General features: G+C 33.8%; 1 protein-coding gene across 1 annotated transcript in view; it reads left to right on the top strand.

The window, feature by feature from the left end:
- Positions 1 to 22354, top strand: part of LOC124359190 (tolloid-like protein 2) — a 101874-nt gene that overhangs the window by 7246 nt on the left and 72274 nt on the right. The window contains exon 2 of the mRNA XM_046811728.1: positions 20403 to 20967. Coding sequence (XP_046667684.1) covers positions 20403 to 20967 — 565 coding nt within the window. The remainder of the gene's footprint in view (positions 1 to 20402; positions 20968 to 22354) is intronic.

The following is a 22354-nucleotide window of genomic DNA, read 5'->3' as shown; positions in this document are numbered from 1 at the left end:
GTGTTCTTAGATTTTAAAATACAAGGATAAATTGTGTTCTTAGATTTTAAAATACAAGGTTAAATTGTGTTCTTAGATTTTAAAATACAAGGATAAATTGTGTTCTTAGATTTTAAAATACAAGGATAAATTGTGTTCTTAGATTTTAAAATACAACGAATCCTCTGAGCCGGCGCGGCGCTCTTTGAATATGAAAAGTCACCCGTATAAAATAAACAGTTTTGACTAGATGATAAGGGAGGATCCGATGTGCTGGCAGTCATCTTGAATTTAACTCTAATTTCAAACACTTTTATGGCCCTAATTTTAGTCGTAATTTTTATGGAAAATGTCTCATTTTAAAGAAAAATACAAACACGTTGTCTGGTTATTTTATTGGTTATGAAGAAAATTCATGCTATTTTATTTCATCGCTTTTATTTCAACACTTTATAATAACATTTAAATAGCATTTGTATGCTTATTAATGAAAATATCCATAAAAATAAACATCGTCCATAATTCTACGATAAAAATTAGGGATTAAACGTGTTAGCAGTTTGACATTGTTCTTATGGAGTTAAACTTAAAGTAGTTTCGTAACAGCCTACTCTGAAGCAATTAATTTGTTCACTTAACTTGAACATTTACATATGTTACGTAAATTTACATATTACGTCCTACGTAATGTTTATATTTTAGTATCCTAATATTGAACGGGCTGAATATGTTAGGCAATTAGACAAAACCCATGAGGTTTTACTGATATTAGCTGATATATGATTTTATATATTTTAAAAAATTCCTAATTTACCACTTGAAAAAGTCTGAAACTGTATAATACAAAATTGAACTGTATGGTAACTTAAAAATTTCGTCAAAATGTTATCATTCATTTAGTTTGTATGTTTATTATTTAGTTTTTTTAACACACAATCTGATAGCTTTTGAAATATAATAAGTATGGATGTTGCGTTTAGCTATTTGATTTTTGCCTTTTAATGGGCACTATAAATCCTAAAAAAGATTAAAAAATCATTAGACTTTTTTAAGAAATTTATATTTTTTTATGAAAAATATACAATTTGTTTAAAGTATAATATAAATATTTTTAAAACCTTGTATAAAACAAACCTAAACGAATTTTACATAAATTTGAGCTCATGTACAATATATCACAGTGAATAACCCAACAATTATGAAATACATAACATTTTAATCATGTAGTAATTTTTTCTTAATTTTTTACATGACTATATAAATTATAAATAATTGTGTTAAAACGTAGCGTGTGTGAGAGTAGCAATGATGTGGTTTATGTTTGTATGACGATTAGAAACTTGAGTTATAGTTAAGGGGAATGGTCAGTTATAACCCTTAAGTTATAATTAGAATACAATTTAGGGAATTCATGAAATTGATAAGACGCAGTAGTATTGTAACAACATGTTACGTCTATTAGTACTTTGTGCCTGGAATGTATAAATATTCACGGGTTCTACATAGTACAGTTAGTTGCCGAACGAACATGCCGCACCTGGCCCATCAATATATGTTTGGGTACATTCACCGGCATGTAGTACAAGCCTCGGGGCAGGTCCACTGATTTATGTTTACATGTGCAATTACATGGCATGTTTATATGCTATACTAGTTATAAATATATGCCTACGCGTAGTTTTCTTGTCGTCTATTACAAGTGTTTCATATTATTGCTGGTCACAACTTAAAAATAATTGCCATTTAAGATGATCATTATGCGTTCATTGTTCAGTCTTCACCACAGACTGAGCTGTAAAAACCGAAATATTACTACTAGAAACCAATGATATACTATAAAGATTCTATGTATATTAGTTTGCCTAATTTATGAAGATCTAATTCTCTACATTGGTTAACCAACCAGGAGACAAAAAATATATACACGTTTTTTATGTGGCCGACGAAATATTTATAATATATTATAATTTCTATACATGGGTGGTAAAAAATATTAAACATATATACAGTAAAATATTTATGTTTAAACTCTCACTGAAATACACAAATTAAAAATATATAGGAATATATGACAAAAAGTGTAATAATTTAAAAACTTTTGCTCTTAGGAAATGTTTTTGGTAAAAAAATGTTTTTAAATTGTTTAATTTCTCGGATTTCCTATTCTAGAATTCAGCATTCCTGGTTGTGTTTAGCTCGAAATTTTGTTTATCTATATTCGTAGAAATTACGTAACTGTATTGCTGAATTACTGTTTATTTACGTTAACGTCTTCCTCGATAACTTGTATACAGAATGTTTTATAACGATATACGAGAAACACACATCATGATATACGAGTTACTTTTTCAGACATTTTTAAGGGCATATGGACCAGAAAACATTGAATGAAACATATGGCCGATATCGCTGTTTTTTTTATGAAACATTTTTCTTCGTAAACTTTTTGAGATAGAGGTTAACATTTGCTAGTAATTTCTTAAGGTTAGTTGTCTTTAATTATTATTCAAAACTGAACAAATTTGTTTGTTTTACTAAAACTTTTTTAGTGGTTGAGACGTCAAATTTCACGTAAACTGTCAATTTTTATTAATGCATTTACGATAAAAAAAGTCCGTGTATATTTACCTCAAATATAAGCTTTACTTATTAGTTTTACAATATTGCATTTATCATATGATGCAAAATGTGGAACTTTTACAATATAATGTCTTGTGCTGTGTAATATAAGTATTAACTCACGTAAGCAAATGCCAAACTCACTCTATGTACTTAAATGACGTCAATCTAAACAGGGTGGAAACCGTGGAAGTAGAAAAATATACTAAGGCGAGTGCGTTTATAGATTTTAACTCTTTTACAACTGAAATCATTGTTTAGTTAACAACTTGCTTCGTCAGGGGTCAAACAGTGGATATGTAATTTAATTTTAGAACCCAATGTACAAACGTTTGTTTCATTAAAGTTAAATTTTTTTATTGGGCATTTCATTCCACACAAGCTACTACTTGCAGGACTGTAATTTAAATATTAGCCTCTAAATTCAATCTAGTATTTGGCAACAAATAGACTACAAATTGACGGTGTCTTGTTTTCTCACGCGGTTTCCCGCTAGATCTCTGGCCACCAGACGAATACAATAGACCTGAGAAGAGTGTGATTGTTCTTCCCAAGGTCAGAATGGCCAAACACTCTTGATTTCCATTCTTTTATCTTCACTTTTCCCGTTCCGCCGTGTTCCGGCGTTTCCCCTTGTAGTGTGATGGACGTCAGATAACAGGCTCGGGTTCCCTGTGTCAATCAAAGCGTGAAACACCAATACATGTCATTAGACTTCTTTGACAAGCTTCTAATTATTCGTGCAATTAAACTCGTAATTAGTCTAAGTGCATTGTTCAGCCCGGTAAAGTCTGGGAAGTTTCGCAGTGTTATCTTCTATGTTTAAAACAAGCTTTATTATTGCAAAATCATCACTTATTACACAGGGTGTCCCGTAACTCTCTGGACAAAGGTATAGCCTACCATGTTATTGCTCAGCTCAAGACAAACATATTTCACCATATGAACATAGGTATCCGATGCTTAGTTTCTCATCTTAGTTTCTACGATCTGTCTGTCTGTATGTGTTTTTATAAAAAAAATAATATCTTCAAAAATAATAAATCACGTTATACCAAATTTGGCTCAAATATTTACAATACAAGATCAGTTACTGAAAAATATCTTGAAATTATCTTTAGGATTTTCTAAATGACGGATTTTAAAACTTTAAATACTTAAAAACGAGCAATTTCTCCCAAGAATTACAATAGTAGTTTTTATAGGATTTAACACTAATAAAATGACACCTAAATTATTTAAATCGATTAATAAATAACTGATCTCATTTTACTGTGACAAGACATGGCTCACATTGATAGCTGCCGTCTATTCCGTTTTGTATTATTGGCTGTTCACTGACAATCTCAATGTGGGCAATGTCTGTCACAGTAAGACTAAATCAGTGATTTATAATACTATTGAAATAATTTTGGTGTCATTAGATTTGTGATACTATCGTCTAAAATCTGTTATTCTTGCAATTGTTGACAAAGATTGCTGGTTTATAAGATATTCCAAGGTTAAAAGTTTTAATGGCCGCCATTTTTTAAATACTAAAGATAACTTTATGATATTTTTTCAATAACTGGTTGATGTCATTACGTAGATAAAGTGAAATGCCACAACTATGTGTCGTTATGATGAGATAGTCAACTAATTATACTCGTACGAAATTTTGTTATAGAACGATAGATAGTGTTAAGTGCGTTAGATTTCGGAAAATAATAAATAAAATATTTTGGTAACTATTTCAGTACCAGAGTCTCGTGTATACTGTGAGAAACATCTAGATAGTGTCATATAGCGTGAGATGTTGGCACATAAGGTGTTATACAGTGATAGTCAACTAACTACTACGTGTTGTGAACTATTTCAGTACCAGAGTCTCGTGTATACTGTGAGAAACATCTAGATAGTGTCATATAGCGTGAGATGTGGGCACTACAGGTTCAAACAATATACTCTACTCTAGCCTGTGCATTTGAAATAATGGCGACAAATGAAAATATCTCAGGTCTCCAATTTTAAAGGTATAAATATGTACAATAATATTTTTACTATCGAATTCGAATTAAGGTACCTAGATCAAATAATGCATGCTTCTAATTATATTGTAAAATAGCCTAAATAATGTTAAAGGAAACAATAAAAATAACAGAAAAATATTATTCATTACAAAAACATTTCATGTGTTGCCTATGATTAACCTATTATAACCCTAGTTACAGGAGGGACATTTTTTGACTAAATTTTATAACGGCTCTATTCTAACTATTCCCTCATCCGTGTGAAATCAAATTAAAACTTTTCTCTGCATTACGGTTATATTGAATGCAAGCAAGTCTGCGACAAAGCTTAGTCAAGTTTTTGTAAGTTGGGTTCCACAGCTGCAGATAAGTGGACTAGCCCAGCTGCCTGATAACCCCGGCTATAAATAGTTGGTCTATTGGTGCCACAGGAACACGCCACGTAGGCTGGCAGGCTACAAAGAATCATTGTTAGATAGGTTCAACTGTGATTAGTCAGGATCCTATGTGATAATGATTGAGATTCCTGGCAACTCTGGAGAATTCATTCAAGCAAAAAAGTTGACAGTGAAAGGTCAAAAGTTGTGCACATCTGTACAATGTGAAAAATATTGATTCAAATACCGTACACTTATAAGATTATAACTTCAAGCGTCCGTAGATGTTTGAAATCTACACTGTGATTATTAATTAGGACTACAAAATTTCGTATATTGCTGTTTACTCTCATCAGGTGGAAAATTACAATACATAAGACTTAATTATACATGGTGATGAATTCGCTAATTAAAGAACTATTTTATCTTTGATGATTTCATCTCCATAATATATTAATTGAGTTGAGCTTGCATAACCCTAGTACTTTTCGTCTATCTGAAGGAGAAGGTAGATTCTAATCCTCGAAAGGTAGTATTCTATCCTTGTAACGCATACCTATGGTAAATGTCTGAAATCCTGTTTTACTTCGAAACAACAAACGTCAATAGTAAATTTTAAACAAAGAATTAGGATTAGTCAACAGAATTTACTACTCATGTTGCCCTAGACTAGCCACTTGTACTAGGGCCTTGTATTACTGGGCCTGGCAGTCGAATCGTGCTAAAGCACTTCTTTCTGTGATACTTGTAATATATATATTTCCTCATAATGGAAATATTTTAAAACCATTCCAGCAGAGAAAGCATAAAATAAAGGTTTCACTGAAACAAATATACATAGCGCGATCCTACGGCCCCAGTACTTCCATTGATGGGAAACATTATTAACGAATTATGTTTATTGGTTATAGTTAATTCTTTTAGCTTCGTTTTATAGTTTATTCCATGTGGAAGTTACAGGTAGTGCAACAGTAAATACTGAATCTAGTCTAGTGAGTGCTTTGTTCAGAGTTCTCATTTTCCAATAATATTGTCTGGCCACCAATTTACTGTAAAAACTTAAATAAGAAATGGTTTACGTGAAATCTACTGAACTTGAAATTTATTATTTAATTTATCATGAAATGAGAATAAGTAGAAGAAAGGAAAGTGACACTGGGTTTCTTCAAGTGAGATGTGAAAATCGCTATATAATTGTGGGCATTATCCTTTTATTTTCTAAATAGTATGTAGTCTATATACAGTAGAACCCCTCATATCCGGCCACCACGGGACCGAGCCCTTGGCCGGATAACGATTCAGCCGGATAAACCAACCTACAGTTCACAGCACTTGACGAAACAAAACAATTGTACTGTACTGTACTAACCACACTGGAAATAATCAACAAACTGTTTACAGGTTAAACCTATTAGCTCAACTGAGGACAACCCAGGAAAATGTAAACAAATAGATACACCAAAATAACGCAAGAGTCGTGGGAGACTAGTGCGTGCAACTGCGCGTCTGCAAGCCGTGGTAAATAAATTTCGATATTGGCTTCCGGGAAGTGGCCGGATAAACCGAGGTGCGGTAAAACCGAGGCCGGATATGAGGGGTTCTACTGTATTGTGTAAGGGAGTAGTCTAAGTGTATTAACTGTATTCTATTTTTTGTTGAAAATTAGCACGTCTGGATGTTAGTGAAAAAAGAACGTTACTTATTTTGGTCCTAAATTATGGATTGTTGCAAAATAATTAATCACCCAATTATAAATAGCTTTATCTGCTGATTGCATAAAACTAAATAAATCTCTTTATTATTATTGATCGATTGAAAAGAAAACATGAAAGTTGTTAGGGAAGAATTATGTACACTCTGTAAAATATTAATCGCATCAAAAATAACAAATAAATTATGTTCTTTCACAAAATATTGCTGGAAATTTTTGTGACTTTATTTTGTAATTTAATTTTAATGTAATAAATTTAAGTTTACGTTTAAATGTGATATTAAGTATAAAGTGCTTGGTAAATAGTGTAATGCAGAAACCAAATACAAATTTAATGTCTAACTTTTTCTCCAGATTTCGCCACTTAAGAATTAAAAATAGCTAATACATTGTTATAATATTATTTAAACACTGTTATAAAACTAACGTTAATGAATAAAGCTTTGAATTTTTTCACGTAAGGTATTCCAAACTGGTATGGTTCCTTGACATTGTGATATGGAATTTTAACAGTGGCTTAAAGGAAAACAATTAAATGAATAATAATATACCTTAAAGATCCATTCTTCCCAGACTACAGTCCGGAAAACAACAAGACCTCTATAACTCAAAACCTTATAACCGATTATTTTTCAATATTACATGATCATTAAGCTCATGTATAAAGGGTTTCCCTTATACTGAAAATAAGTAGGAGTCAGATAGAATTTCCCTTTAGACCGTAATAGACCTACGTGTGTATGTATATTTTCTTCACAACAATTAGAAAGCATACTCAACTATGGAAATATATCTTTGACCGAAAGTATAAGGCAAGGGCTAGAAGTAAACCCTTTTTGACCGAAGTAGGTTTCCGAGACCTGTGTGTTTGTGTTTTCTTAATAGGAGCAGCAAGACAGACTCAACTATGGCGACGGAAATATAATTAATTAAATTGAGTGAACTGTATTTCCAACGCGTTGTTTTCACGATCAAGAAAATACGTCAACAAGTTTATAATTGTGGCCATTGTAATTTACTTCGTTTTTGGTATGTCTGTTCCATCGTTTATTTTGTTTGTTCTCCGATCAAGAAAATATATAACACAGCTAAGAGAAGCCTACTTCTGTCAAACGAAAACTAAGACGGTTTTTATTTATATCAGTCTTTAAATTTATAGTAAACTTTTTAAATATTTTAAAACTCGAATTGGTAGCCTACATTAGTTCAAACAGTCCAGTGAACTTTCATCTAGCGTAGTTCTTGCCGACTGCTTCGAAGGGAGTTCGCAGTTAAATTCTGACTTAACTTTTTGTGCCTTTTAAGGCATATTCTAAGGTAGATTAGTACTTACCGAATCGCCGAAGTCTAAAACGGCGTTAAAATTATGATTACTTATTAAAAACTTAAACGTAAACAAATCACTATAAACGTAAACAAATTGAAAATGTTTCCACATAACAGCAGATTACATTTGACAGGCTCATTGAATTAATAGTGTAGAAATTACCAAGATGGAATATTTCGTTACTTTAAAGACCAGTGGGGCGTAGTCCGATAGGATTTACGAAATAAGAATAGACCTTTGTTCATCCTAAGGACCTTAGGAATGTCCATGTAAAATTTCAGTACAATAGTTGAACAGTTTTAGCGTGAAAGCGTAACAAACAAACTTACTTTCGCATTTATAATATTAAATTAGGATTAGGATTAGAATTATAAGTACGTTTACTTAGTAGTACAAGAACTTCGATTTTGAAAATTACTTGCGAAGCCGCAGATAACCACTAGTAATAAATATAATAATCATGGGGAGATGGAGAACAATACGGGGTAGACCCACTAATGGTGGGGGTAACGTCAACCTGTCGACCAGTCTCCCCACCCACCTGGTCTAACATTGTCTATTAGGCTCTAATTGCTCAACCATAAGGACCTTGTCAAAAGTGGATCCTTTTGTTGGATTCTATTCTCTCAATTTTTTGATGTTTTCTCAGGTACGTGCTTAGTTTACGCTGAAAAACTTGAGATAATGTCTTCCCAATTTGCTCATTAGTCTTGGGCTCGGACTTTTCTTCTCGTCAATGCGTGATGCAAGTATTTGATGCCCTTTCTGGTTTTACCAATCTCAGCTTGACGCTTGATAAGTTACCATTTTTAGTCGTTGATGCACCGTTTCTCATTTTCAAAACATCTTTAGATACTTGGTTTCTTGAATCCAGCACTAAACTAAACTAATAACACAAGTTCTTATTACATTTCAACCACGATTTCGGTTTGGGATATAATCACCCATCTTGTATTTTTAAATCAATCTATTTATTATTTTATGTACTATACGATTTCTAAAAGTCTGTTTAGGAAGAAAATATAAACCGATACTTACATTTAATTAAACAACCAATTTCATCTACCGGTCTTTGTGTAACCTTTTAATATTAACTAAGAAATTAATTTAAAATTCAAAATCCTCAATGCGAATGGTACCTCTTGTATCGGGTTCAAGATGCAATTAACATTCCTAAACGTTACATGATAGATATATTAACCAGGCAGACGATGGATAACCTTAGATTTAAATTGGACTGATTTCAGTACTATAATAATCGTATTTGTATGCTTAAATGTAATAATACATTAATACTGAATCGTTAATGTACGTGTATACGTATTACAAATATTCTGGTGCTACTTCCTAATAATAATAGAACCCCCCGATAGTGACCAATTATTTCAGGGATTTGTCTTCACATTTGTTTCTCTTTGAGTTTTTCCAACTAAAATGCATGCAATAAACTATTTTATTTAATACTATTATTTCAATTCTAATCTTATCAGAAGATTGTTTTATGTTTTACAAATTGTTAGAGGTGGGCTCGAATCCTCCCCAGAATACGCAGCTGTCTTAGTGGACATAAATATGCATTGAATTTATATGGAGTAAACATAGTTCAACATATATGTTTCTATTCTTTTAATTGTATTCTTACACTTGTTGTCATTTAAAATTTAAAATTTTCAAATTAGGTTTAAAATAAACAATTTTAAATACCACGCCATTTATTTGTAACTACTATTTAGAAAATTCTTTGTTTGAAGTTTGTTTTTGACGATTGAAGGATTGTGAAGGAAATTTGCCATCGTTCAGTAATACAAAATCAGTAACACTACGTTTCTAGATCTGCAATCTGATCTCTTCTTCAGGTCAATAACTAACCTAACACATAACTACAATGTAGGTTAAAATAAACAAATTACACCGGAGCGTTGTGACACGCAAAATTCAGAAATCACAACCACCATATTGTGTGTCAACTTCACTAACTCTAAAACACAACACTATTTATTAAAAGTGAACTACAGAATACAGGTCACAATAGGTCTGCATTCGCCGACCAACCACCTACCACTGACCTATTTAGAAAACATCTGGTTTATTTATATTTTATGTGTTAAAATTAAATAAAGTACAACATTTAAATACAACTCAGCAATCTTAAATATGAAAATTCACAATTGTTGTGTAATGTGTATTTCCATGTGTCGACTAAAGAGATGAATGAAACAACAATGTTCAAAATCGGTTGTATTGTTACTAAAATACTTCATCTGTCCGCGTGTTGCACGTAACAGCGAGAGGGTGAACTGTGTAACAAAAAGAAATATTTAACTTGTAACTGAATTTTTATAATCAACAAAGTTTAAAATGTTATTCTTTTCTGGTGATTTAAGCGTATTTATGTTGAAGAATTTAAAAAGAATTTCAGATATGTGACAAAAGTTTGAGATTTATTAGACAGACTTCTATTGTTTGTGTTGGAAGAAGTTTTACAAAATTAACTTCATTGGATTCTACATTTTGTTGGATTAGAATTGGATTCAGTCGAATGGTGATGAGAAAAATCATTTGTATATTGATCAGAGACGAAGACTCTTGTCATACCTTGAAGGCGCTTAATTTTCATTCCTTACCTCTCCATCTCCGTTTTTACTATACTTTTTGTGATGTAAAAATTGACATCATACGGCTTATGCTTGGTAGTCCTATAGGTAGGCTGCTGCTGCAGACTGCTGTGGTAGTCCTATAGGTAGGCTGCTGCTGCAGACTGCTGTGGTAGTCCTATAGGTAGGCTGCTGCTGCAGACTGCTGTGGTAGTCCTATAGGTAGGCTGCTGCTGCAGACTGCTGTGGTAGTCCTATAGGTAGGCTGCTGCTGCAGACTGCTGTGGTAGTGCCATAGATAGGCTGCTGCTCCAGACTGCTGTGGTAGTCCCATAGCTAGGCTGCTGCTCCAGACTGCTGTGGTAGTCTAATTACCATCGTTCGTCACATTATAGTGGTCGAAAAACATTTAATTTGTCAACTTTCGTATACATTACAGAATAAATATTAAATAGCGCATTCAGGTTAGAATATTTTAAGTTTCACATTGTGGTAAAACGCTAATGTCCCTCAACCATGTTAGTAGACACTGTTTTCCTTGCAATTTGAGTAGACATTGTGTTTTATTTGAACGAAATCAAATTAGAAAAATGTACGACAATGAACGATGACATTAAATACCCAGTTTCGCCTCGGTTTCAATGTATCGGAGACTGCTGCGAACGTTACCCCAGATACACGCTTGCGGTAAGCGCCATTACACTGTAGGTAAGAATATATTGGGCTCGGCTTAATAATCGGGATATGGCATATAATCAGCTGTTGAGAAGCAACACAAAAGAGGGACGCAGATATTCCGTGATACTGATCTGCAAAAAAGGAAATATCTGATGTCATTTGTGTAAATGCCCTAATCAGTGGAATTCTGGCGCTCAGTGGGTCGAACGCTTCAAAATAACCAACTATTTTTATCGTGTACGATGTCAGTGCAATTGTCAAGGAATGCTGTGTTTTCGCAAGCTTAATATTAAGATCTTTGATGTTTGGAGGAGGAGCATCTCAATTCTCAGGAACTGCGGAGTGAACCAGTTGAGTTGGTAGCAGGGACTAAATAATGCCAGAGCTACCGGAGCTGCATGAAGCCGGGTCGTTCCTTTACTTATCACACTTTTCGGGTGAATTAAAATGATTAGTTTATGGGCACAGTCATTTCAATATCTTATTTGATCTTCTCCTCTCCTATTCGTTTGGTTCAGGCTAAGGATGAAAAATCATTGATCCAGCTCCTGGTGCATTTATTTTTAATTTGTTTAGCTGATTATTAGATGACATTGTAACTGCTAGGAAGTATAGAAATTAAATGAAAGTATACCCGATTAGATTACCAATTACCAATGATTGAATTTTTCAATTGTTGTTCTTGCTATACTTACTTGTTCTAAAAACGCTTGTATGTTTTGTCTTAAGTGTTACTTTGTTATTTTCTCGTAAAACAGGTACACCTATAACAGATTGATTAGAATTACACTATGATATTGTGATTTCTTTTTAAATAAATGCCATTAGTTAGAAATGTGGAATTTCCAAATTCTTTTTGGAACCTTTACAGAATTTTAATTCCAAATCTCGTCCAAAACGCATGAAATATTCAAAGCTTGATCAAATATTTATTTTAATAAATGGAAGGTTGATGGAAATATAACTTGTTAAAAAACAGTCTTGGGGCTATTAGTTCTTTAGCTTTCTTTGGCCCTGCCAATGTTTCCGTTTTATCATTAAAAATATTACTATATGCCGGTTTTCTCGGTTCAAGCTGCGTCGAAAAAGTGCAAAAAAGTCCAATTTTGAACAGTATTTCGCCCATGATCTGGAGAGCCAACTTAAGCCAACAAAAACGGTAAACTAGTTTTGGTCCAACGAAAATGGTTCTTTACAGCAAGACAGAAATATTTAAAAATTTTAATACGAATAGTTTGAACCGGAAAAAATTCATGACTACGGCATTTTAGTCTATGAATTACAAATATTAACCTGAAAGTATTGTGAACGTTTCCACACGTATGCTAACAAATCCGATGGCTCCGCTTGTGCTTTCTGTGTGGAGGGTGTTCTTCTTCTTCCGAATTGTAGGGCCAAGCCGAGTTGGGTACTGATATAAAGACCACTAGGTTGCTTGCATGTCTGGTCTAGAGTTCACGTGTTGACAGAGACTGTGTGAATCATTCCCAATATTTGTGTGGCAGCCCAACACAAACTGACCACTGGCAGCACACATGGATAGTGAGACGTTGTGTTGCTATCGTGGTAATAAATCCGCTGTGTTGTCACTGTTTCGAAATCTATTATAAGGTTGTTGCACATTCGATGGATATATTTGCGTCAGTTTCTTTCGTCATAACCACTGGAGAGTTCGGAGCTCCTTTGGGGAGTTATAAGATAACCCTCAGACTAGGAAATTTACTACCGGTAACTTTACGATTGTTACAGTTTAAAGATAAACGAAACCACGAAGCTGATGGAGCTGATATTATCAGTTTCCATGACATGACCTTGTTTAAATGGAGAATATATTTGGAATGTTGTCTTTTCTCTTCATAGAGAGTAAATCATGCATTGTACTTTTTGTTGAGATCAGGAACGTAATCTTTAAATCAAATTCAATTCGATAAACTGTGCAAATAATTGTTTAAATGTATACCGTTAAAAATAATAAAATTTATCACTTTAATGCCCTAATAATGAAATAATAGAAAAAAAACTGTAATATTGTGCTTGAATATTATACGATGACTATTTTAACGAATATTAATTGAATAATTGAGCGCGTTTTCAATATGTGAAGTGTCCACATAACAATGGTGGTAAGCGCAATGGCTATCTCCACTACACTATTTTCACTGCAAACATGAAGTAAAATAATTAAAGTAAACTTCATTCAGACAGCATTGTTATTTGATTTTGTTTGGTATCGGAACTTCTCAAATATTCAATTCTCTTTTTCAATATGTTGCGTCAGTTCAGTCTTTATGATGAAAAGTCGCTTAATGCCAATTAATAGGTTTCTGTACATTTTTCCGTGTAAAAAAAATTTTTCTTACAAAGAGTATCCTGTAGGGTCCGGTGACCGCTGAACAAAGTACATGAAAGGGTGAGAGACCCCGAGATCGGTCTGCAGTGTAAACGACACCTGCACAGGAATGTGGCTCCGACCACAGGTCATGTCTACCTGCACCTGACCCTTGGGCTGAGGCCGAACAGGTGTTCTCAAACAGGGTGTACTTCACTTTTTGCTTTGATTAGTCATCTACCATATCAGCTGAGGAAGATCTAAATTAAATTAGAGCACATTTCCACAAGTAATATTTAGCCCTCTCCAATACTTCTATCCAAGATCTGTAACTGTCTATATTTTTTCTCAAAACGTGTACAGTTCTTTACATTTAAAACAATAATTTTTAACCTGATTTTACTTTTTTTTTTAAATATGTGTATTGCTTCACATTGTGCTCTAGAAAAAACATGTAAAAACTTAAGATTATTAATTTATATTCTGTGTTGTTGCAGTTATACCAAGTCAATTATTAATTTATTAAAGTAACTTTGAATGTAGTCTGCAGACTCTACAATGAGGATGAGGAGTCATCAGACCATCTCTGACTGAACTGTCTATTCACTGTACAGCCATCTTAAAACGTCAACTCATGTGGATAGGGAAGGCTTTTCCTAAGCCCTGTGATGTGAGAGAGGAGGGCCCCAGAAAGCTGCGGAGCTAATGGTGAGGGGTGCAAAAGACCGCAGATCGCAGTGTATTTGGGATTTTTATTTTTTGTTTAGGTACCAAAAAACCTTAGAATGAAAAAGCAACGTATACGTAAAGGCATTATGAACGAGACTATTATTATGAAGTTTATAAAATATTTATTTAGGTATCAGTTAAGTTTTTCAATTCCATATTTTAGTTTTAATTTTCAAAAGCAAAAAAGAAACTACTGTAGTTTTAATTACATTTATTGCAGGATAAAAATGTGTGGTTTTTATGGTTTTGGCTGTGAAATGATTCGTAATATGCTGGTCAATCTTGTGTAAGTAGTGCTATATGTTGTTATAAAATGCCATTTTTAACTTTTAGTATTGAAACTATTATTCAAAGTAAAAGTGTCCTATTACAATGTCTCAAAGGTTACACCTAGGTTGTATTAGATTGTATCTCAAAATCTATCGGCATTGGACAAGTGTTCACTCAATACAGTATATTGGAATACATTTAAGTTGTATGCTTAGCTGTACGCGTATTGTTGAAAAACCACAATCAGAGTAATATGCAACTAATTTTAGTGATGTTACATTTGAATAGATTCAAAAATCCATCGTTAGATTTAATGAATACAAAATTATATTTTAAAGTAATTAAATCTTGTCTTAGAAAATAAAGAAATAACCGTAAAAATTACATACGTAATGGTAATATTGTACGCTAATATATTGATTGTTTTAAGAAGTACAATTTATTGCCTTTTCTCTTTTTCAGACAACTTTCTAATGATTTTAAACCTGTCCACGGCTTGAAGTCTTATTATTTAAAACAAACTTTTGTTCTTGAATGGCGACTGTACACAGCTCTACTTACCTATGACTGATCAGCATATTACGAAACATTCCAGGGTCAAAATTATACAAACCACATATATTTATCCTGTAATTGACTTTAAAATACAAATTCTGATTTTGTAAATAGTATTAATATAGAATTATTGTTCTTTGTAACTTGTGTTTTAAGTCTATTAAAACAGTACAAATTTAAACAAAAACCACGCATGGAAGTGGGCAAAAGTTCGGTCTCGTAGGAACTGGTTGATGCAATGTTTACACTGGAGATGATGTTAAGAATGTTGTACTGTATTGCTCAACCCTGCAATCCAGGTTATCTCGCCTACGCGGTCGCTCCAGATTTCTCAATTCGAGAATTCAAGATTTTAAAAATGTTATCTGTTTAAATGTTTGCAACATTTTTAGTTTGAGAAGCAGATTTACCGACTACCCCCAATCCCGATTTCCTATTCAATCGACGGTTTGTCCACGGTCACGATGATATAACCAGTTTCTGGCGGGGAGCAGCAGTATAATGGCCTGGAGGTGTTGACATAATGGCGTGCTTGACCTCACTGATAACGGGGTCAGAGGTCAGGTCACATCCCCTCCCACACCCACTGACAAGTGATATTAGAACTTTAGTACAGTACTTCGTGTAAATAAGCTACGGCAGAGAACCAAAACACGATAATTGGCCTGACTTGATCTCATCGTCATTGATGTACAGTTCTTTTTGTTTTAAACGAGTCACAACATTCAACCAAACAGTGATATAAATCATAGAACAACCCAACATAACGGGGAAGAAGTCTTTGTTGAAGCTTTGAAAGCTAATCTAACCCTCAATTAAGTAATCATATTTGCCTCTGTACACCGAGCAGGCAATGGTAATAAAGGGCAGTTACTCAATTGTTTTGTTTTGACCTCGATATGAGTTCAAATAAAACGCTGCTGGAACTCCAGGCAAAAGCTAACAGAAAACTTACACCGTCTTTGTTCTACATAACTCAACAATGTATAGTCCCATGTAAGTGTTTTCATGTAACTAATTTCGTATGTAAATCAACGGAAAATCAATATTTATGGAAACGAGATTAACACTGTGCCTCGATTGTCCGTGTAAGTTATTTGAACAGATTATTCTGTTTTAGAAACTTACTGAGTGTCCTAAATCTCAGCCTTGAAAGCTTTTGCCTCGTAACTTATCAAGAAATTTGGCATATATATATATATATATATATTATATATATATATATATATATATATATATATATATACATAACGGCCTTTTTGGAATAATCGTTTTTCCTAAGTGTATTACACTACATGAGCATGTTTCACCTTCAAGGTCAATATAGTTTATGAGAAATATTTAAAATAATCAACACGAGTAATCGTTTTTCCTAAGTGTATTACACTACATGAGCATGTTTCACCTTCAAGGTCAATATAGTTTAAGAGAAATATTTAAAATAATCAACACGAGTAATCGTTTTTCCTAAGTGTATTACACTACATGAGTATGTTTCACCTTCAAGGTCAAATAGTTTAAGAGAAATATTTAAAATAATCAACACGAGTAATCGTTTTAACAAAAGATTTTAAAAATGATTCATCATATTTAGTACCTTAACTACACTGAACGGTTGTTATGTTCAAACCTAATCGTTGTATTCTAATGCATTTCACTTTGGATTTATATATATATATATATATATATATATATATATATATATATATATATTATTACCAAGTCCATAGAAAGTAGTAACAAATCTAAACATTTCCAAACAATCTCTGCAAGTTAGAACAAGTAGACTAAGACATGAGGCAGTATGTGACTTCAGAGACAAGTAGAAATCGATAAATGATACCTCTGATATGGCTTCACACATGTGATGATATGTCGCCAATATCACTTACACACAGTCTTACATCTATCAAAGCAAGTATGTCTTGTCTCGAAGTAAATTAATACATAGTTTATCAGTGTATCAAGTGACATTTTCAAAAAGTTAACACTTTGAAATTTAATTTAATTTTAATTATTTCCCGATAAGCAGCACAAATTTGAAATCGTATTCATTAAGCATAGATTGGAATTGCACTATTATGGTCAATGCTACATTTTGGTTTTGGACTGAATATCATATGGTGAATCCAGTCATTAAAAAACAGTACAATTTAATTTTTGGTAATTCTTCTTTCCCTAGAGATAAACACCATATGTTGAATCCCGTCCAAGAAGCTTCAATACCTAACCCTTATGTTCACGTTATACAAAAATTGAAAACGTAGAACAATATTGTCTTTATAATAGTGGACTGGATAAATGTATGAGTCAACTGACATTAACTACTTAGTGCCAAGTGATAGTTATGAGTCAATGAGTGAACCAGTAGGAGTTAAGCGGAACAGTTGTGAAGTAACAAACCACTTCAGGAATACGCTCTTTCATTTCAGCAGCCATTTGACACACTTGTTCCAATTCTTGTTCTTTCCCAACAACGATATGTAAAAATTTATGATGGTTTCGTAACTGACGAAATAGCATTACATTTCTAGTTTTCATAAATACGATTTATCTGTTTATTTTATAATTATCACAACTACTGGATGTGATAACACTATATTTTTCTCGTGCACGAACACTTGGCGTTAATGAGTACTCTATGTCTTAGCCTATATCTCGGCTTCAAAGAGGAATTAATGACATCGAGTTCTTCGAGGTACTACTTTATAGGAATTTCTTCTTGGTACTATATGACGACAAGATCTGTTCGAGCTGTTCGTTCGTGTTGTAATAGTGCTTTCAATTGTGGAACTTACCGCGCGAGTTCTTGAAGTGCATCCATTTGTAGAACTGACCGCGCGGGTTCTTGAAGTGCGTCCACTTGTGGAACTTACCGCGCGGGTTCTATGAAGTGCGTCCTCTTGTAGAACTGGCTGTGCGAGTTCTTGAAGTGCATCCATTTGTAGAACTGACCGCGGGGGTTCTTGAAGTGCGTCCACTTGTGGAACTTACCGCGCGAGTTCTTGAAGTGCATCCATTTGTAGAACTGACCGCGGGGGTTCTTGGAAGTGCGTCCACTTGTGGAACTTACCGCGCGGGTTCTTGGAAGTGCATCCATTTGTAGAACTGACCGCGGGGGTTCTTGAAGTGCGTCCACTTGTGGAACTGACCGCGGGGGTTCTTGGAAGTGCGTCCACTTGTGGAACTGACCGCGGGGGTTCTTGGAAGTGCGTCCTCTTGTAGAACTGACCGCGCGGGTTCTTGGAAGTGCGTCCACTTGTGGAACTGACCGCGGGGGTTCTTGGAAGTGCGTCCACTTGTGGAACTGACCGCGCGGGTTCTTGGAAGTGCGTCCACTTGTGGAACTGACCGCGGGGGTTCTTGGAAGTGCGTCCTCTTGTAGTGCGACCGTGCGAGTTCTTGAAGTGCATCCACTTGTAGAACTGACCGCGGGGGTTCTTGGAAGTGCGTCCACTTGTGGAACTGACCGCGCGGGTTCTTGGAAGTGCGTCCACTTGTGGAACTGACCGCGGGGGTTCTTGGAAGTTCGTCCACTTGTGGAACTGACCGCACGGGTTCTTGAAGTGCGTCCACTTGTGGAACTGACCGCGGGGGTTCTTGGAAGTGCGTCCTCTTGTAGAACTGACCGTGCGAGTTCTTGAAGTGCATCCACTTGTAGAACTGACCGCGGGGGTTCTTGGAAGTGCGTCCACTTGTGGAACTGACCGCGCGGGTTCTTGGAAGTGCGTCCACTTGTGGAACTGACCGCGGGGGTTCTTGGAAGTGCGTCCACTTGTGGAACTGACCGCACGGGTTCTTGAAGTGCGTCCACTTGTGGAACTGACCGCGCGGGTTCTTGAAGAGCGTCCACTTCTAGAACTGACCGCGCGGGTTCTTTAAATGCATCTAGTGGATACGTTAGTGTGTTCACTTTTGGGGTTTATGGGAATTAAAAATAATCGTTATGTAGGATGCAAAAATCCTTATCGTAATGCATTAATATTTCATTTCTATTCATGTTAGTGGCAAAAATTAAAATAAATCTGTATATTGTGTTTTTAACTGGAATTAAAAAATTAGTTTGAAAATTCCTTAAACAATCTTTATTTTTAAATCAATAGTTGTCTGTAATCCGACCATTATCAATAGATGCTTCAATTTTCAGTTTTTCAAGATATCAGCCAGAATACTGTCTCTAATTTGGGTGTAATTGTAATGTGAGGAGGTATTACTAAAAGTAATAAATGTACGAGTAATCTTCATAAATATTATATAGAGCGGATTGATGAATCCTCTTGTATGTACTTGAGTTTTAAATGTTCCTTAATGAGTTGCTCGTCATATCTTCAAAATTGGATGAAAACGTTAGGATATTAACATTTATATGATCTTGTCGTCAGTTGAAAGTGTAATAAATCATTGTGGGTTTCCTCGCGCGTTAAGACTCCCAGTGAGGCAATTATCATTTATAAAAGTGTAATTTCAAGTAACAACTAAGATGGATGTATTTTGATAAACCCATCCATTAATTACCTTCCAATTTTAGTATTTCAAACCTAAAATATATATGTCTCGATTAGGTTTGCTGAAATATTTGGCTTTGGAGATGTTCTATACGTTTTAAAACTGTGCTATCACATACATTTTTACGAGAAAGAACTAGGTAAAATTAATGATATTATTGAATTTAATATACCTTTGAGCTCTGCAAAATTTGTGAAAGATATCTTACTTAAATCTTATTTTATGACACAATTAACTCGCAAACAATAATGTAAGAGGGGAATCAAAACTTGATTCCGTCATCGAAAAGTAAGAAGCATGAATTCATAATCACGTTGCTCTTCTATATTTAACTGTAAAATTATATGTAATTTATTGCCATCAATTTTATTCATTGGCTTTTAATTATTTGGCAAATTTATCAATAAAAGGATAATAAACAATTACTTATTGAAATTAATTAGAGTTTAGCTTAAACTGTACTTCGCTATAGCCTACTTTGTATACAATTAATTGTATACTTGTTTGCTGAGTATTTCTGCCCATATTTTTCTTTTTTTTTAAGAAGTTTTATTTGCTTATAAAGAAATATTTTTATGCTCTATTTACAAACGTCGCACTTAAAAATAGATCAGAATCTCCTCATTCTTTTCTGTCTACATCGTTCGCTTATTGTTCTTTGCTTCTTGACCTTTTTATTTAGTTCTGTTTCTCGTTTTGTAACGTTGTTTATTTTTCAGGTGGATTTCTGGGGGACATTGCGTTACCTAACGTTAGGTACGAGTTGGAGTGGGACCTCCAGAAGATGAACAAGACGTACCTGGAGGAGATAGAGAAATATCAGAAGGAAGTGCTTCACGAGGGGCTGCAGGTCGAGGAGGAGGGTCTGGTGGGCATTCACAAGAAAAAGTTTGCAGGAATGACGAGCAGTCGGCAGAACGGAACGTTAGGGATCCTGAGAGAGGGGCAGGAGAGGGCAAGGAATAGGATCACACAAAGACTGAGGAACAACACAGATTCCACAACAAAAACAGTTGCCAACACTGAATCGACACCAGCAATGCTGAGGGCAACTGAGAGTCCGGAAACTGTCTCGAACTCGACAAGGCACTCAAATAAAAAAGTTAATATAACTACATCGACAGTAATACCGATTGCAGATATTTCTAACAGTACAGTAACGGTTGTTAAGCACAAGAAAAACGAGAAAAGTGAGAGAAAAAACAGAAGACCTCATAGACAAAGAAAGGCAAACAAAGAAAATCGGAGGAGAAGAAACAGACGAAGGAAAAAACCAAAACAAGAGTGAGTACGATCTTTACATTAAGATAGTTATTTTTGTCTAGAGATAGACAAGTGTTATCTTTAAAATATTTTTATATTGTATTTAAATCGTTAGCATTCTTTCACACAGTACACTAGAGGTCCTAGATATAATGCATGGAGAACATTTATAAATAATACTAATAAAAACAAAGAAAAAAGTAGACAATGAGTTTCAGAAACGCAGATTTGTAATCGTAAAGGACGATATATTTTATATATATATATATATATATATATATATATACATATATATATGTATATATATACATATATATATGTATATATATATACATATATATATGTATATATATAATGATGTTTGAACTATCTTTTGCATCTCAACATAATAATACTCGTTGTTTTCAACGGGAACCATTAGTGGTATCTATCTATTATTGATAGTATAATTCTAAATATTGTTTTCAATTAATTTACACATCTATCTTGATAACATTCCATTACGAGCAGTTAGAAATTTCCTAAATTCGACGTGTCTTAAAAGAATAGAAAACCACGTTCTTTTTGTAAAATCCGAACTTATGTTTTAAAGTTTTGATGCGCGTTTTTTAAAACATCTTTATATTTGTTCGCCAAAATATGGAACAATCGCTAACCACGTACCTTGTGATGTAGGTTTACATTTTGGGATTCGAACGCGGGACCACAGTTTTGACTCACTCTAAATATGAAACCGAATATGAATGGTTTCCTAGAATGTGATTTTTGGGTGGCTATATTCTGTTTTCATTCATAAATTTTCATCTAGTATAAGCACTTGAAATTCAATTCTATAGATAGAATAGTTATTAGACGACGAGGGTAATAAATAATTAAAAAAGAATTACGTATACCAGAATAGTGTAAATACTTAAGTCAGTGAATACATCTCAGAACCCTTTTGGACTTTGATTTGTACTCATAGGAATTAATCCATATTATTTAAATCAAACTTTATGAAAGTAAATAATATCTCCATAATATATAAATAGTACATAATAATCCCTAAACTATAATTCCCAAACATTAGTCAATATTTTCGATTTTCTCATCGACCGACGTATTTATTACTCGATACGTACATAAACTTCACAATAATGCTTTCTTCTTTTTGTACTTTCATTGTTTGTATAGTGATTTATTTTTGTATAGCGAATCTTTGTATTTAATCTATTATATTATTCTTCTGTATGGTGCACATAGATAAAATATTGTAACTATGTTATCTAGTATGAGAGAAACTATATCATCGGCAAAACCTTCAAAACTATATTAACCTAGTAATCCCTTTCAAAAATGCCGGCGCAAACTTTGAATTACTGAAATTATTAAAATTGTTGTAAGACATGAACTTTTTACCCTTTACCTT

This window comes from Homalodisca vitripennis, chromosome 4 (genome assembly GCF_021130785.1).
Source record: "Homalodisca vitripennis isolate AUS2020 chromosome 4, UT_GWSS_2.1, whole genome shotgun sequence".
Lineage (NCBI taxonomy): Eukaryota > Metazoa > Arthropoda > Insecta > Hemiptera > Cicadellidae > Homalodisca > Homalodisca vitripennis.
Note: the sequence above shows the minus strand (reverse complement) of the source record. Positions and strands in the feature narration are given on the sequence as shown.